The sequence below is a fragment of the Nerophis ophidion genome, linkage group LG28 (genome assembly GCF_033978795.1).
Source record: "Nerophis ophidion isolate RoL-2023_Sa linkage group LG28, RoL_Noph_v1.0, whole genome shotgun sequence".
In the NCBI taxonomy this organism is placed as follows: domain Eukaryota; kingdom Metazoa; phylum Chordata; class Actinopteri; order Syngnathiformes; family Syngnathidae; genus Nerophis; species Nerophis ophidion.
The window spans coordinates 27,983,918-28,002,681 of record NC_084638.1 but is presented as its reverse complement, the minus strand read 5'-3'; the positions used below and the strand labels follow the sequence as shown (position 1 = coordinate 28,002,681).

Sequence of the window (18,764 nt, the reverse complement as noted above, 5' to 3'; positions counted from 1 at the left end):
ACTTTAGCACTGTTACAAATATGCGCCACACTGTGAACCCACAGCAAAAAAGAATGACAAAGACATCCGCACCGTAACACAACATAAACACAACAGAACAAATACCCAGAACCCCTTGCTACAATATAACCCCCCCCCCCCCACCCCTCCCCATTTATTTTCAAAATATATTAGCCTGTGGAAAAATGTCATGTTGATTTTGACCTCAGAAGGCTGCAAATAGAAAAGAGGCATTTAATTTTTTATTCAAATTGTATTTAATTTTTGAATTGAATTGAATTATATTTATATAGCGCTTTTCTCAAGTGACTCAAAGTGCTTTACATAGTGGAACCCAATATCTAAGTTACATTTAAACCAGTGTGGGTGGCACTGGGAGCGGGTGGGTAAAGTGTCTTGCCCAAGGACACAACGGCAGTGACTAGGATGGCACAAGCGGGAATCGAACCTGCAACCCTCAAGTTGCTGACACGGCCACTCTACTTAATATGGCTTTAATGTTTTTTTTTCGTTTGTTTTTTGAAAGTTGATTTTGCACTATTAAGTTATATAAGCGTTGCTTGTTCCATATTCAGTGTTAAAGCAAATCAGTGTAGCAAACTGAGCAATAATTATTGATATTATTATTATTATTATTTGAACCTGGATTTTGCATGTGACTATAAAGTTATGTAAGCCTTGCTTGTTCAATATTCAATGCAAAAGTTGTACCTTTTAAAAGGTTCATTTGTTGAACCTCGGCCCGCGGCTTTGTTCAGTTTAAAATTTTGTCCCACTCTGTATTTGAGTTCGACGCCACTGTTTTAGATTGACATTATGTGGTTTTTGGAAGTAAGATGTATAAAATACCATCCATCCATCCATCATCTTCCGCTTATCCGAGGTCAGGTCGCGGGGGCAACAGCCTAAGCAGGGAAACCCAGACTTCCCTCTCCCCAGCCACTTCGTCTAGCTCTTCCCAGGGGATCCCGAGGCGTTCCCAGGCCAGCTGGGAGACATAGTCTTCCCAACGTGTCCTGGGTCTTCCCCGTGGCCTCCTACCGGTTGGACGTGCCCTAAACACCTCCCTAGGGAGGCGTTCGGGTGGCATCCTGACCAGATGCCCGAACCATCTCATCTGGCTCCTCTCGATGTGGAGGAGCAGCGGCTTTACTTTGAGTTCCTCCCGGATGGCAGAGCTTCTCACCCTATCTCTAAGGGAGAGCCCCGCCACACGGCGGAGGAAACTCATTTCGGCCGCTTGTACCCGTGATCTTATCCTTTCGGTCATGACCCAAAGCTCATGACCATAGGTGAGGATGGGAACGTAGATCGACCGGTAAATTGAGAGCTTTGCCTTCCGGCTCAGCTCCTTCTTCACCACAACGGATCGGTACAACGTCCGCATTACTGAAGACGCCGCACCGATCCGCCTGTGGATCTCACGATCCACTCTTCCCCCACTCGTGAACAAGACTCCTAGGTACTTGAACTCCTCCACTTGGGGCAGGGTCTCCTCCTCAACCCGGAGATGGCATTCCACCCTTTTCCGGGCGAGAACCATGGACTCGGACTTGGAGGTGCTGATTCTCATTCCGGTCGCTTCACACTCGGCTGCGAACCGATCCAGTGAGAGCTGAAGATCCCGGTCAGATGAAGCCATCAGGACCACATCATCTGCAAAAAGCAGAGACCTAATCCTGCGGTTACCAAACCGGAACCCCTCAACGCCTTGACTGCGCCTAGAAATTCTGTCCATAAAAGTTATGAACAGAATCGGTGACAAAGGACAGCCTTGTCCTCGTCGTCCTGGTCGTGGAACTGTGGACCAGCTCTATACTCTCGGCAGGGTTCTTGAGGGTGCATGGGAGTTTGCCCAACCAGTCTTCATGTGCTTTGTGGACTTGGAGAAGGCATTCGACCGTGTCCCTCGGGAAGTCCTGTGGGGAGTGCTCAGAGAGTATGGGGTATCGGACTGTCTTATTGTGGCGGTCCGTTCCCTGTACGATCAGTGCCAGAGCTTGGTCCGCATTGCCGGCAGTAAGTCGAACACATTGTATAAAATACATTTTTAAAAATACGTGGGTTTTTTTTGCCAGCCAACAAAGATTTACCAAGATCCAAACAGTGTGTGCAAGTAGTGACCTAACCACAACGCTCCCGGGGCAAGAGTGAAGTGTCTTGCTCAAGAGCACAACGGATGTGACTAAGACCCAGAAGACGGTGCTCGAAACCAGGAACTCTCAGGTTGCTGGCACGGCCGCTCTACTAACTGAGCCACTCTGGTCCGTATACAAACATAAAACCATGCATACATGTATGTATAAATATATATACACATTACTATATTTGTATATGTGGGGAAAAATCACAAGACTACTTCATCTCTACAGAACTGTTTCATGAGGGGTTCCCGCAATCATCAGGAGATTTTTTTCAATATTCTGACAATTGAGGGAACCCCTCATGAAACAGTTCTGTAGAGATGAAGTAGTCTTGTGATTTTTCCCACACATACATATTGCGCTCTACCACGGTATCGAGCACTATTCTCCGGATAATCCACTTAAGACATACATTACTATATATACATATTTACATACATATACGCATATTTAAGTTTATATTTGTATATACATATAATTATACATGTATACATATATATATATATATATACACAAACACATTTATACATATACAAATATACATACAGTATATATATATACACACATACAGTCGTGGTCAAAAGTTTACATACACTTGTAAAGAACATAATGTCATGGTTGTCTTGAGTTCACCAAAAATTTCTACGACTTTTTTTTTTTGTAATCGACATACTTGTTGGTCACAAAAAAACATTCAAGAAGTTTGGTTCTTTTATGAATGTATTATGGGTCTACTGAAAATGTGAGCACATCTGCTGGGTCAAAAGTATACATACAGCAATGTTAATATTTGCTTACATTCAGAGGTGGGTAGAGTAGCCAGAAATTGTACTCAAGTAAGAGTACTGTTACTTTAGAGATTTATTACTCAAGTAAAAGTAAGGAGTAGTCACCCAAATATTTACTTGAGTAAAAGTAAAAAGTATGTTGTGAAAAAACTACTCAAGTACTGAGTAACTGATGAGTAACCTGTTTGTTTAATGATTACGGCAACAAATAATGCACAAAAACATAAAAATAGCAAGGAGCAAATTCAGAGCCAGGAATATCTCTTAAGCAACTAAAACAATAATATATATTAAATAATACATTAAAATTAAAAAAATTAAGGCACATTGAGCCACAATAACTTAACAGCACCATAACCTCAGTAGGCATTGATTGATTGATTGAAACTTGTATTAGTAGATTGCACAGTACATATTCCCTACAATTGACCACTAAATGGTAACACCCCAATACGTTTTTCAACGTTAATCAATTACTTAATAAATGACCAAGTCGAGGTGATCTACCTCATATATACATACACACACACATAGCATATGTATATATATATATATACATACATTTATATATACAGTACATAATTTATATTGATTTATTTTGCTGTTTTTGTTCACATGTTGAAGGTGTTTTAATGAATATACATGCATGTTTAACATATAGATTCCTATCTTTCATGAAGACAAGAATATAAGTTAGTGTATTACCTGATTCTGATGACTTGCATTGATTGGAATCAGACAGTATAGTACTGATAACGTCCACGTTTTGCCGTATTAGACAGAAAAGTTCCTCTTTACTGTCTAATACCACATGAAAGTTGTTGGTTTTTGGCATCTCATCTGTCCAGCTTCCATATTCGTTTTTATACACTTTACAAGAAATACATTGGCGGCAAACTCCGTAGCTTGCTAGCTTGTTTGCGCTGGCTTTCGGAGACTCTTATTTTGTTAGCGCAGGCGCGATGAAGCGGCGCTTTTATTGTGAAGACAGGAACTGTGCGATCAGTCTTTAGGCTTTTGACGGGAAGTACGGTTGAAATAAAAAGTGTCTTTTTTCCTTTACACTTTTGATTGATTGGGTGAAACTTTTATTAGTAGATTGCACAGTACAGTACATATTTCGTACAATTGACCACTAAATGGTAACACCCCAATAAGTTTGTCAACACGTTTAAGTCGGGTTTTACGTGTGACGGTCACGTGACCACCTGGCTCTGTTTGATTGGTCCAACGTCACCAGTGACTGCATGTGATTGGTGAAACGCAGGCATGCGTAGATCCTACTTTGAAAAACCAAAACAAACATTAATAGATCGATAAAAAAAAAGTAGCAAGTAGCGAGCTGATTGTAGATAAATGGAGCGGAGTAAAAGTAGCGTTTCTTCTCTATAAATATACTCAAGTAAAAGTAAAAGTATTTTGCATAAAAACTACTCTTAGAAGTAAAATTCATCCCAAAAGTTACTCAAGTAGATGTAACGGAGTAAATGTAGCGCGTTACTACCCACCTCTGGTTACAAGTCCCTTGGCAAGTTTAACTGCAAAAAGGTGCTTTTGGTGTCAGAGGTATTTGTTGACAAACCCCATGATGCAGAGAAGAAGGCAGGCATTGAATGGGAAAACATGATTCTAATTTGAATAATAGAACAAGAACAAACAAAAAGCACGTACGTGGGCGGGATAACAAAGTAAGAGAGCTAGCACTGGGATCTACAAAAACAAAAAGGAACTTTAGCATGGAAGCTAGAGGAAGACAAAGAGAAAAACTGGAAATAGCTAATGGCTAACAGAAACAGCTTACCGCTACGACGACCAGGACAAGATGTAGGACGACAGGTAATAGCTGAAATGATGCCAGACAAGACAGGTAGCAAAGACACAAGAGTGACATGAGGCAACGACAATACAATACAACGATCCAGCGCTGACTGGAGGAACAAAGCAGGTAAAGTAGGAGCGGGCTGATTGACATCAGGTGTAACCAGATACCAATCGGTCGCAGCTGAGTGAAAACAGTACATAGGGAGACAAACAGGAAGCTGAACCAAAATAAGAGCACTAGACAGGAAGTAAGGACAGGAAATACTAAACACACAGAGGAGAAACTAAAACACAAACAAACTGTCATTGGCAACTCTGACATTTGGTAGCCATCCACAAGCTTGTAGTTGAATTTTTGACCACTCCTTTTGACAAAATTGGTAAAGTTCGGCCAAATTTGTTGGTTTTCAGACATGAAGTTGTTTCTTCAGCATTGTCCACACTTTGGGAAGGCCATTTTAAACCCTTAAAGGCCTACTGAAATGAGATTTTCCTATTTAAACGGGGATAGCAGGTCCATTCTGTGTGTCATACTTGATCATTTCGCCATATTGCCATATTTTTGCGGAAAAGATTTAGTAGAGAACATCCACGATAAAGTTTGCAACTTTTGGTCGCTAATAAAAAAAGCCTTGCCTTTACCGGAAGTAGCGGACGATGTGTGCGTGTGACGTCATGGTGTAGGGCTCCTCACATTGTTTATAATCATAGCCTCCGGCAGCAAGAGCTATTCGGACCAAGAAAGCGACAATTTCTCCATTAATTTGAGGGAGGATGAGGAAAGTTAGAGTGAAGCACAAAAAAAAGAAATATAAGAAAAGGCGACGGCTCCAGGCGGCGGCAGTGGGACCGTTTCAGATGTACTCAGACACATTTACAAGGATAATTCTGGAAGAGATCCCTTATCTTCTTATTGTTTTAATAGTGTTTTGGTGAGATTGTAAAGTCATACCTGACTGCGGTGAACGCCAGTGTCTCTGAGAGAAGCCGAGGAGCCAAGATCACAGCTGCCTTTTGTAGCTGCAGGAGGAGGTCGCGCATTCCACTGAAGTCTCCGGTAAGAGCAGTCTTCTTATCACAATTTTCCCACCCAAAAACTTGCTGGTTGACGTAGAGAAACATGTTCGCTTGACCCCTCTGGGTTAAAGCTTCACAACAAAGAAACACAGGCAGTGTTTCGGTGCTAAAGGCAGCTGCAATCCACCAACAGCGTTCTTCTTTATAGTCTCCAATATTAATTGAAGAAATTGCAAAAGATTAATCAACACAGATGTCCAAAATACTGTGTAATTATGCGCTGAAAAGAGACGACTTTTAGCCGTGTGTGGTGCTGGGACGTCATCATTCCGCGAAGTTTTCAACAAGAAACTCGGCGGGTAATTTAAAATTGTAATTTAGTAAACTAAACCGGCCGTATTGTCATGTGTTGCAATGTTAACATTTCATCATTGATATATAAACTATCAGACTGCGTGGTGGCTAGTAGTGGCTTTCAGTAGGCCTTTAATTCTAGCCTGATTTAGCCATTCCTTTACCACTTTTGATGTGTATTTGGGGTCCTTGTCCTGTTGGAACAACCAACTGCCCGAAAAATTTTAGGTTGTCTTAAAGAATTTGGAGGTAATCCTCCTTTTTCATTGTCCCATTTACTCTCTGTAAAGCACCAGTTTCATTGGCAGCAAAACAGGCCCAAAGCTTAATTCTACCACCACCATGCATGACGGTAGGTGTGTTGTTCCTGGGATTAAAAGCCTCACCTTTTCTCCACCATACATATTACTGGGTATTGTGGCCACACAACTCAAAAATTTCCTCAACATGGACCTTATCTTTTGTCCATGTGATGCCAAATTTTTTTTTTTTTTCAAGAGGAGTGGTCAAAAATTTAACCAGAAGCTTGTTAATGGCTACTAAAATCACCTTATTGCAGTGAAACTTGCCAATGGACATGTAACCAAATATTAACATTGCTGTATGTATACTTTTGACCCAGCAGATTTGCTGATAATGAATTAATAAAATAACCAAATTTCATGATTTTTTTTTTGTGACCAACAATTATGTTGTTTCTCTAAATATCCAAAAGTATTCATATTCCCTTCATGTCATATTATGCTTCTTCCAGTGCTGTTGTTTTTCGGGTAGAGTTTTTTATCCAATCAGAATTCAGCTAGTTTATGTTGCCATGCTGTACCAAATCTGCCCGAGGCCTTCAGAATCTACAATGCGGGCGTTCGTGCACTGTCAGTGAACAGCCACATACAGTTGATAGACAAGTTGTTGACAGACTGTCATTGGATACTCACTAGAGCAGGGGTCACCAACCTTTTTGAAACCAAGAGCTACTTCTTGGGTACGGATTAATGCAAAGGGCTACCAGTTTGATACACACTTAAATAAATTGCCAGGAATAGCCAATTTGCTCAATTTACCTTTAAACTCTATGTTATTATTAATAATTAATGATTTCTCAACAAAAAATATATATTTTTGATGACATGTTTTAAATAGGTAAAAATCCAATCTGCACTTTGTTAGCGTATATAACAAATTGGACCAAGCTATATTTCTAACAAAGACAAATCGTTATGTCTTCTAGATTTTCCAGAACAAAAATGTTAAAAGAAATTCAAAAGATTTTGAAATAAGATTTAAATTTGATTTAGCAGATTTTCTAGATTTGCCAGAATAATGTTTTTGAATTTTAATCATAATAAGTTTGAAGAAACATTTCACTAATATTCTTTGTCAAAAAAAAAACAGAAGCTAAAATGAAGAATTACATTAAAATATATTTATTATTCTTTCCAATAAAAAAATAAATTTACTTGAACATTGATTTAAATTGTCAGGAAAGAATAAGAAGGAATTTAAAAGGTAAAAAGGTATATGTGTTTAAAAATCCTAAAATAATTTTTTGAGTTTGTATTTTTTCCTCTAAAATTGTCTTTCTGAAAGTTATAAGAAGCAAAGTAAAAAAATGAATGCATTTATTTAAACAACTGAAAACCAAGTTTTTAAAATATTTTCTTGGATTTTCAAATTTTATTTGAGTTTTGTCTCTCTTAGAATTAAAAATGTCGCGCAAAGCGAGACCGGCTTGCTAGTAAAAAAATACAATTTAAAAAAATAGAGGCAGCTCACTGGTAAGTGCTGCTATTTGAGCTATTTTTAGAACAGGCCAGCGGGCGACTCATCTGGTCCTTATGGGCTACCTGGTGCCCGCGGCCACCACGTTGGTGACCCCTGCACTAGAGTGAGTATCCAATCAAAAGTTTCAATTTGGCAGAAAGCAGGAAGTGTTGACCCACAAAGAAGGAAAACAAAACATTAAGTGGCAGATATATATTGTGATGTTATTAACTCGGTAACATAAGAACTCCATTACCCAGCATGCTACAGTAGTGAAGAGCATGTGCAATAGCTCCGTTTAGGTTGTTGAATGTAGCCTTGCCGTCAGTGGGATGTTGTTGACGAGCACGCTGTGGAGTAAACTTTAAGAACTCAGCCAACACGCCTCGTCTGCATCTTTCAAATCACCAAAATGATTCCCGAGCGCGGCCACCGCTGCTGCTCACTGCTCACCCCCGAATCCCAGGATTGAGTCAAATGCAGAGGGTAATCTCCCCACACCAAGTGTGTGTGTGTGACTGTCAGAGGTACTTTAACCGTTTAACTTTATGATTAGACAAGAAAACACATATATTTGCAAGACCATTTTCAAGAAGAATATTTAATTTATAGAACCCAGTTGGAGCTGGGATGCGTTAACTTGAATCCCCTTTCTATTGAGTTCAAATTTCTTATTAAAGAAATTCATTAAGTCACTGGCCGAGTGGGTGTTGGGTTAGCGATACTACAGTACTGAACAAATATTTAGGATTGCTTTTATTGAGGCGGATGAGATTGGAGTAGTAATTAGTTTTAGCTAAGGTAAACGTGCATTTATAAGTTATTAAAATATGCTTGATGGAAAACCTCAACTTTAGATTAGATAAAGAGCTCTGGTTTCTTCTGTGAAGCAGGGGGTACGGTACGCCTTTTAGAGGCCTTTATTTAGCTTTAGCGGTGCTACACTATAAATGGTGTTGCGCAGGGCATCAATAAAGTTATGAGTTTATCGATAGAGCCCACATCATTTGGGAATGGCACCATTACCAAAGGCAGTAGGGCAGCAAGAGTTGTAATTGTGGCAGCATTAATGTTGCGGCTGCTAAAGCAGTGGATTTTATTAGCTTGTTGACAATGAGTCAGAACTTCAAATTTTATAAGGTAGTGATCGGACAATACTTTAGTATACGGGAATACCATAACTTTGGAGGTGGTGACACCCCACACAAGGACTAGGTATATTGTATTACTGTTGCGATGTGTGGGTTCATCCATTATTTGTGTAAGACCACAGCTATCAATTACTAGAGCACCACGCACGGAGCGCCTGACAGGGTACTCATGAATTCTAAAATCCCACATTATAAGTATATTATCTGCGTGCGTCACTAGATCAGCGACAAACTCTGAAAATTCACTGATAAAGTCTGAATAGGGCCCAGGGGGGCGGTATAGGTAGAGAGGTAGCGGTGTGACAGACCTCATAAGCACCTCAATTTTTTTATATTCATTACTTAGGTTAGGGCTATGGTTGAATGAATGAATGGTTTATTTTGAGCCATGGAAACAAAACAAAAGAATGACATAAAATACATAAGAAATATATATCCATCCATTTTCTACCGCTTATTTCCTTTGGGGTCGCGGTGGGTTGCTGGTGCCTATCTCAGCTACAATCAGGCGGAAGGCGGGGTACACCCTGGACAAGTCGCCACCTAATCGCAGGGCCGGATTGTAAATAATCAATAATATATACATACATTATATTTACACCAACATTGTAAACATTACATGTGACTAATCTTTTGTAGATGTTTTCATTGGACATTAGTACGACCCTTGCACCCCTTTTAAGGGGACGGGCAATATGTGCATTCGTATCGTTAGGAGGGGATGCCTCGTTAAAAAGCGGGAAACATTAATCTGGTTGTAGCCAGGGTTTCACTGAGTCCCTAATGACCTTAGTAACTAATAACGTTTTGGGAGACAATGATTTAATGTTTAAAAAGTCCATATTATAGACAATGGACTGTTTTGAGGAATTTTTGTTAATGTTATCCGTAGTACTGATATTAATTATGTTGCATTTATTTTGTGTAGTGTGCCTTTAAAAATGTTGATCCCATCTAGGAATTGTTGGTGGGGATCTTGAAATTATTTGCTTGGTGCTGCGATAGATTTAACGCGTCACAATTTGCCACCTAAGTAGAATGCATGTTCACCTTTTGCAGTCACTATAGAATAAAAAACATTATGTGAGTTGTACATTATTCTACGAGAACTACTATGTGTGGAGGAATTTTCCAGGCTGGAGCTAGTTAGTTCTAGCTTAACTGACGACTCACCTGGTTTAACAAACACTGTAATTGCCTGTGTTAGAGCTTGCTCTAGTGTAGTTAGTCAAGTGTGACTTAACCAGTAATCTATACTTCTGGAGAGTGGTGGGGTTTTCCTGGTTAGGGTGGTGACCGACCTTCCACCCTACCCAGACTGGTTTGCCCCCTCAAAGAGAGTCAATTATCAATAAACGTTAGTTCTCGTTCTATACAAAAACTAGCCAGCCACTTGTTAAGCGAGACTAAACTGATATACCTCTCACCATTGCCTCTCGCAGACGGGGGCAGAGACAAGAACTCGATGCCGGGACCGTTTTCTAGCAAGATTACAAATCCTAGCTATGTTCCTCTTTCAATCAATCAATCAATGAATGTTTACTTAAAGAGCACTAAATCACGGGCGTCTCAAAGGGCTGCAGAAGCCACGACCACATCCTCGGCTCAGATCCCACAACAGGGCAAGAAAAAACTCAACCAAATGGGATGACAATGAGAAACCTTTGTAAACTCTTGACTATCTCATGCTAGAGTCATTGGAGCCGACATGTACAACTATGTTCGCGTAGCTAGTGGTAGTAATCGATTCGTCTATCATATTTGTTTAATAGGTCTGTTGCGAGTCAGCTCCTTAAGACTAGCTTCAATGTCAGGTGCTCTGGCCCTGTGGATGGTTTGCTAAGCTGTATGTTCCGGGTGATGGAGTCCCCTAAGACTAAACTGTAGTGGTAGAATGGGGTGTAGGACTAGCTAAAGTGCTAAATCTATTATGTGTCTCAACCACTTCACCGTTGCTTATAGGCCGCTTAGGTCTGTTACAAGCTGGGCAAGTCAGCTCGCTACAGCTAATGCAAGCAAACGTGTCCACAGCATCTAAAGTTACGAAATTACTCTGATCTAACTGGCGGACACGGTCCTCTAGTAGGGCCAACCTATCCAGGAGAACGTTGCACGAAGAGCAAGGAGCCATACTCACATTGTTTCCTTCATCGAGTCGAGTTCTTGCTTTCTTCGGAGAAGTGGCCGCAGCGTGAGGGAGCAGCTGCCTTCGGAGCATAGTTGCTTTCGACCACCAACCACACCCTTAGCTTCGTTAGCTTTGCAGCGAGCTAGGTTGTTTTTTTCACCGAATCGAGTTCTTGCTGTCTGCGGAGCAATAGGCGAAGAGTAGCAGACGCCAACGGAGCGTAGTTGCTCTGAGCCACGACTAGCTTAACAGCTAGCTCGGTGAGAGAGGGGCGGTGAGACATAGTTCTCTTGATTCAAGATGCTAATAATTTTATACTTTTTCACATTGCATCAGTCCATCTTAAATGAGCTCGGGCCCAGCGAATCCGGCAGTGTTTCCGGGTGTTGTTGATAAATGGCTTTCGCTTTGCATAGTAGAGCTTTAACCTGCACTGCAGATGTAGCGACAAACTGTAGTTACTGAAAGTGGTTTTCTGAAGTGTTCCTGAACCCATGTGGTGATATCCTTTACACACGGTCAGTTTTTAATGCAGTACCGCTTGAGGGATCCAAGGTCATGAGCATTCAATTTTACGTGCAGTGATGTCTCCAGATTCTCTGAACCTTTTGAAGATATAATGTTGCGTAAATGGTGAAATCCCTAAATTCTTTGCAATAGCTTGTTGAGAAATGTGTTTTCTTAAACTGTTCAACAATTTCCTCATGCATTTGTTCACAAGGTGGTGACCCTCGCCTCATCCTTGTTTGTGAACAGTTGAGCATTTCCAATCATGTTACCCACCAGTTCCCAATTAGCCTCTTCACCTGTGGGATGTTCCAAATAAGTGTTTGATGAGCATTCCTCAACTTTGTCAGTTCGAATGTTAAATATCTTGTCTTTGCAGTCAATTCAATTGAATATAGGTTGAAAAGGATTAGCAAATCGTATTCTGTTTTTATTTATGATTTACACGTGTCAACTTCACTGGTTTTGTACTTCTTTTAATATTTATCAATTTAATAAGTGAGCCTGTGCAAAATAAAACAATCCCACAAAGTGATATTATCAAAATAGATTTTATTCTAGACCTTGAAATCTGACTGATATTCCAACAGTCAGACTGCAACAACGTGAGTGAGAGTAAAACGCAAGTGAGGGCAAAGACATCACATGATAAAGAAAAACAAAAAGATTTGCAAACTTGTATTTACATTTTCTGTGAAACATCAATCATCCAGATTTGATCTTTAAGTGTTTTTTTTTTTTTTGTTCATTTTGAGTACGTATAGCTACAAATCAATCTGAATTACAAAAGTTTTGGAGGAATACAAAAACTTTCCAAGGGCTGTCAGCACAGCAAAGATAGAAGAATCCACATTTCGGTAGGAACAATAAGGAAAAAGGGGGGAAAAAGACAAAGCTAACACTTGGATGTTGTGTGAAATAAAAGTGGAAAAATACCATATTTCACAGTCATGGACCTCTTTTTTGAAATTTTCTAGTAAGTACAGTTCAGTCACCTTTAAAGCAAACTTGAAAATAGTATAAAAGTTTGAAAAGCAGTAACATTCTGATTAAACTTTGCACTGGAGATGAAAACTTGGAATGCAGATGTCGGCGGCAGGAGTCAAACGAAATGTGATTAGAATATAACCGGAACACTTTTTTTTTTTTTTTTTTTTTTAAACGAGGGCCGTTTTTTTTTTAAACATTAAATGTGTTAGCTTGAAGAAAACACACCTCCCTGTGTCTCCGTTTCACTGTAAAGTGCAAGAAATCAAAACCCTTTCTAAGGGCAGCGATTTTTCAATGACTGTTTGATGGTATTTTATTTTGGAAACATCACACATCTGGTCAAAATGGACTCTAGGCGTAGATTAAGCAGGAAGAAGAAAAGAGAGAGTGTGTGTGGTCAAACCACAATGAAATAGAAAAGTTTACTGTGGTTTCAGTCAAATATAAAGATAGGACAAAATGGGATATAAAGGAAAAGGACAGCCCGTCCTGCATGAATGTGAAAGTGAAACAAGCCCTGATGTTTCTTCATTAAACATGAGCTTCAGTCTGATTATCACTCAGCATTACTTTGAGCTGGGACTTGAGTCCGGAAAAAGGATGTTAATATGTTAAAGGCCTTAAAAGCCACATCCTTCCGCTCTCGTCTCAAACCACAGCGCCACAGTCCTCCACTACAACACACACAGGTCACGTGACGTTAGCGTCTCACTCGTACGATTCCGCAAACACACAAAATCTCCTCAAGCCTTTTTTTTTTTTTTTAACTGAAACTGTAGGATTGTTAAGACCTGAAAATTATTTTTTTTTTCAGGGCAAAAGATGCAAACAACACATTTCATCTTTTGATTTATCTGTTTATATTCAGTTTACAAGGGCAGAAAAAAAAAAAAAAAAAAATTGCAACATGTCTAAAAAGAAAAAAACGTTGTACCTTGTAAGCTGTACATCTGCATGTTTGAACGTCCGTGTCCCTCCCGGCGCACGATATAAAACTTACAGTAAAATCCAATTGCAAAACAATGTCCACAGGACACCAAATGCTGACATATGCAATATGCACACACCAACAGAGAACCAAAAAAAAAATCTTTAGAATTCTGGTACAAAGGATAAAAAGAGGAGCACGAGAGGAATTCTGCTGTTTTGGTTTGCATGTGACAGAACAGAAAGTCTCTCACCCGGGTGGCGGACGAGCGGCCGTGGTGGAACAGGTGGTCCGTGGATGAGTGTTTGAAGGTGTGGGCGGGGCGGGGCGGTGCTCGGTCGTGGCGGACCATGGCGTGTGGCGGGACTACAGCAGTGTGGTGGACAGGCAGGGACAGTCAGTCATTTTGGCTATGTACACATTCGTAGTCGGTCCATGGCTCCCCCGTACGACTGTCATTTCCTCAGGTCTAATACGCAAACCTGGACACAAACGAGGAGAGGTTTCAGAAACAGGAAGTTGCAGTTGACCTCATCCTGGCAGTTAGGAACACAGCAAACATGGTAGCCTTCGAGCTAGCTCCTGTTTCGACCGCTCACATTTTCAGTCAATAAATAAATAAATAAAATAATCCTGTGCTTTTATTCTGAAAGGTTTTTTTTAATCCAGTGGAGTGTCGTCTTCTTAACCTTTGAGTCGACTTAATTCTACACGGGTTAAAGGGGAACATTATCACCAGACCTATGTAAGCGTCAATATATACCTTGATGGTGCAGAAAAAAGACCATATATTTTTTTAACCGATTTCCGAACTCTAAATGGGTGAATTTTGGCGAATTAAACGCCTTTCTGTTCATCATAAGCTCATGTGGTGATGACGTCAGAACGTGACGTCTCTAAAGTAATACAGCCGCCATTTTCATTTTCAACACATTACAAACACCGGGTCTCAGCTCTGTTATTTTCCGTTTTTTCGACTATTTTTTGGAACCTTGGAGACATCATGCCTCGTCGGTGTGTTGTCGGAGGGTGTAACAACACTAACAGGGAGGGATTCAAGTTGCACCACTGGCCCGAAGATGCGAAAGTGTCTGCCGCCAGACCCCCATTGAATGTGCCAGAGTGTCTCCACATTTTGCCAGCGATGACAGACATGGCACAGAGATGTATGGATAACCTGCAGATGCATTTGCAACGATAAAGTCAACGAAATCACAAAGGTGAGTTTTGTTGATGTTGACTTATGTGTTAATCAGACATATTTGGTTGCGGCGTGACTGCCAGCTAATCGATGCTAACATGCTATGCTAATCGACGCTAACATGCTATTTACCGGCGGTGCTAAAGCAGACATGGCACAGAGATGTATGGATAACCTGCAGATGCATTTGCAACTATAAAGTCAACTAAATCACAAAGGTGAGTTTTGTTGATGTTGACTGCCAGCTAATCGATGCTAACATGCTATTTACCGGCGGTGCTAAAGCAGACATGGTACAGAGATGTATGGATAACCTGCAGATGCATTTGCAACTATATTACGTTTCCTTCCACCCACAATGCGAAAAAAACACTGACCAATCGACGGATTTAAGTTGCTCCAGTGTCACAAGATGCGAAAGTCCTGATTGTTTGGTCCGCACATTTTACCGGAGATGCTAACGCAGCTATTTGGCCATGCTATTCGGCCATGCAATAGCTATTCGCTCAATAGCTTCAGTTTCTTCTTCAATACTTTCATACTCCGACCATCCGTTTCAATACATGTGTAATCTGTTGAATAGCTTAAACCGCTGAAATCAGAGTCTGAATCCGAGCTAATGTCGCTATATCTTGCTGTGGTATCTGCCTTGTTTGTTTACATTGGCAGCACTGTATGACGTCACAGGGAAATGGATAGTCGCATCGCAAATAGCAAAAATCAAGCACTTTAAAGCTTTTTTTTAGGGCTATTCGGGGACCGGTAAAATTTTGAATAAAACTTCAAAAAATACAACAAGCCACTGGGAACTGATTTTTTATTGTTTTTAACCCTTTTGAAATTGTGATAATGTTCCCCTTTAAGCCTCCTAAGCGAGGAAAACGCATGTTTTAAAAAAAAAAAGTGTCATGTATTTTTTTTCTTCTACTTTCAACGATTAAATTCTTCAATATTTTCAGTCCTAGTCATAGATATAAAATGTTTTAAAAACCAAAACCAAAACCAGTGAAGTTGGCAGGCTGTGTAAATGGTAAATAAAAAGAGAATACAATGCAATTGCAAATCCTTTTCAACTTATATCCAATTGAATAGACTGCACAGATATTTCATGTTAAAACTGAGAAACTAAATTTTTTTTGCAAATAATCATTAACTTAGAATTTAAAGCAGGGGTCTCAGACACGCGGCCCGCGAGACGTTATTTTGCGGCCCGCACCTTAATATAAAAGTTTAATGTTAGTTCGGCCTGCAAGTTTTATATGAATGGCGCTTGACAGCATTGTGTTATTTGGGTCCAAAATGGCTCTTTCAACGTTCTGGATTGCCTACCCCTGCATTAGCGGAAAAGCGGCAAATGAGTGAAAGCGACGGAGACGTTGCCATGGAGACGAGGGTTTTCTTACGTGCCTGGCTGCAGTCACACCGCGACACCGTCCTGTCCGTCAGTAATAACCTGGACCAATTCAAACCGTTATTTTTTTAAATTATTGTTTAATTTGCATTGCCTCACACGATGAACACTACGTATATTTCATCGGATAACACTCCGGTAGCCGTCACTTTTTTGCGCTCCCTATCCCGGTACCATCCACCGAACGCCATGTTGCTGTAGGGAGGAAAAGCGGAACGACACACATTGCAGAAATAACATTATCCTACGTGCGTCGGCTAGATACAAATATATTCCACAACCCCAAACATGTCTTTTTCAAAGCCTGCAGTGAAGAGAAAAGGTTGGTGATGTGCAAAAACAATTCCAGAAAAAGTGGGAGATGCAATATTTCTTTGATGAGCACAGGGGCAACCCGATGTGTCTTATTTACGCAGAGAAAGTTGCGGTGCACAAGGAATACAATTTGAAACGTCATTATACAACTAGACATGCTGAGGAGTATGCAACCTTTTTTTTTAGGAAATCTTTTCCTGCGGCCCAGCCTCACCTAGACTCAGCGTCCAGTGGTCCCCAGGTAAATTGAGTTTGAGACCCCTTAAAAGGCAGCAACACATTGCAGAAAAGTTGGCACAGGGACATTTTTACCACTGTGTTACATGGCCTTTCCTTTTAACAACACTCAGTAAAAGCTTGGGAACTGAGGAGACCAATTTTTGAAGTCAAATTATTTCCCATTCTTGCTTGATGTACAGCTTAAAAGTTGTTCAACAGTCCGGGGTCTCTGTTGTGGTATTTTAAGATTCATATTGCGCCACACATTTTCAATTGGAGACAGGTCTGGATTACAGGCAGGCCAGTCTAGTAGCCGCACTCTTTTACTATGAAGCCACACTGTTATAACACATGGCTTGGCATTGTCTTGGTAAAATAAGCAGGGGCGTCCATGATAACGTTGCTTGGGCGGCAACATATGTTGCTCCAAAATATGTATGTACCTTACAGCACTAATGGTGCCTTCATAGATGTTGTAAGTTGGCTTTTGAAGTTGCTGGCCTTTACACGTTGCGACAAGAACAATCCAGATGGTTCTTTTCACCAAGTCCTCAGTTTCCAAAAACAATTTGAAAAGTCAACTCGTCAGACTACAGAACACTTTTCCACTTTACATCAGTCCATCTTAGATGAGCTCGGTCCCAGCGAATCTAGCACCGTTTCTGGGTGTTGTTGATAAATGGCTTTCGCTTTGCAAAGTAGAGTTTTAACTTGCACTTACAGATGTAGTGACAAACTATAGTTACTGACAGTCGTTTTCTGAAGTGTACCTGAGCCCAGGTGGTGATATCTTTTACACATTGTCAGTTTTTGATGCAGTACCGCCTGAAGGATTGAAGGTCCGTAATATCATCGCTTACAGGCAGTGATTTCTCCAGATTCTCTGAACTTTTTGATGACATTACGGACCGTTGATGGTGAAATCCCTAAAATCCTTGCAATAGTTGGTTGAGAAATGTTGTTCATAAACGGTTTGACAATTTGCTCACGCATTTGTTCACAAAGTGGTGACCCTTGCCCCATTTTTGTTTGTGAATGACTGAGCATTTCATTGAAGCTGCTTTTATACCCAATCATGGCACCCACCTTTTCCAAATTAACCTGTTCACCAGTGGGATGTTTCAAAAGAGTGTTTGATGAGCATTCCTCAACTTTCTCAGTCTTTTTTGCCACTTGTGCCAGCTTATTTGAAACATGTTGCAGGCATCAAATTCCAAATGAGCAAATATTTGCAAAATATTAAGTTTTCCAGTTCGAACATTAAGTATCTTTAATTGAATGTAGATTGAAAAAGATTAGCAAATCATTGTATTTTGTTTATGCTTACAATTTGTGAATATATATGTGAATAGTTCCTTTATTTTTTTATGAATTCCTTTATTAATGCACAATGTCACCTGTTTGTTGTATGCTCTTTTTGTTAAAAAAAAATTAAAGAAAATATTTTGTCATGAGGAAAAACACAAAATATATTATATTTCCCCAAAATGCGTTGCAAAGTGTAATATTAAAGATGATGTAATTACAGCCTTTAAAAGCTCAATAATTCATAAAAACACGGATTTTGATGAGTTATTATTTTTGGAAAAATTACAGTTTTTTTAAGAAGCTCACAATTGCCTTCCTTGCCAAAAAAAACAAACACTCAAAAACACAGTACAATTAGGCCAAATATACTGTATGTATGTATATACATACATATACATATATATATGCACATATATATATACATATACATATATACAAACTGTTTACATATGAGTTGGAAAATTGTGTTAGATGTAAATATAAACAGAATACAATGATTTGCAAATCATTTTCAACCCATATTCAGTTGAATATGCTACAAAGACAACATATTTAATGTTCAAACTGATAAACATTTTTTTGTTGTTGCAAATAATCATTAACTCTGGAATTTGATGCCAGCAACACGTGACAAATAAGTTGGGAAAGGTGGCAATAAACACTGATAAAGTTGAGGAATGCTCATCTAACACTTATTTGGAACATCCCACAGGTGTGCAGG

The 18,764-nt window shown here is 39.9% G+C and overlaps 2 protein-coding genes across 13 annotated transcripts in view; one reads left to right on the top strand and one right to left on the bottom strand.

Annotated features, from left to right (window-relative positions):
* LOC133545263 (BMP/retinoic acid-inducible neural-specific protein 3-like) overlaps positions 1-18,764 on the top strand; it is a 1,164,151-nt gene that overhangs the window by 228,390 nt on the left and 916,997 nt on the right. The window lies entirely within an intron of this gene.
* The window catches only part of LOC133545095 (F-box-like/WD repeat-containing protein TBL1XR1), a 108,079-nt gene continuing 101,521 nt past the window's right edge, over positions 12,207-18,764 (bottom strand). For all 9 annotated transcript variants that reach the window (XM_061890435.1, XM_061890434.1, XM_061890440.1 and 6 more), the window contains one exon: positions 12,207-14,071. In XM_061890435.1, coding sequence (XP_061746419.1) covers positions 14,045-14,071 — 27 coding nt within the window. In that variant the 3' untranslated portion in view covers positions 12,207-14,044. The remainder of the gene's footprint in view (positions 14,072-18,764) is intronic.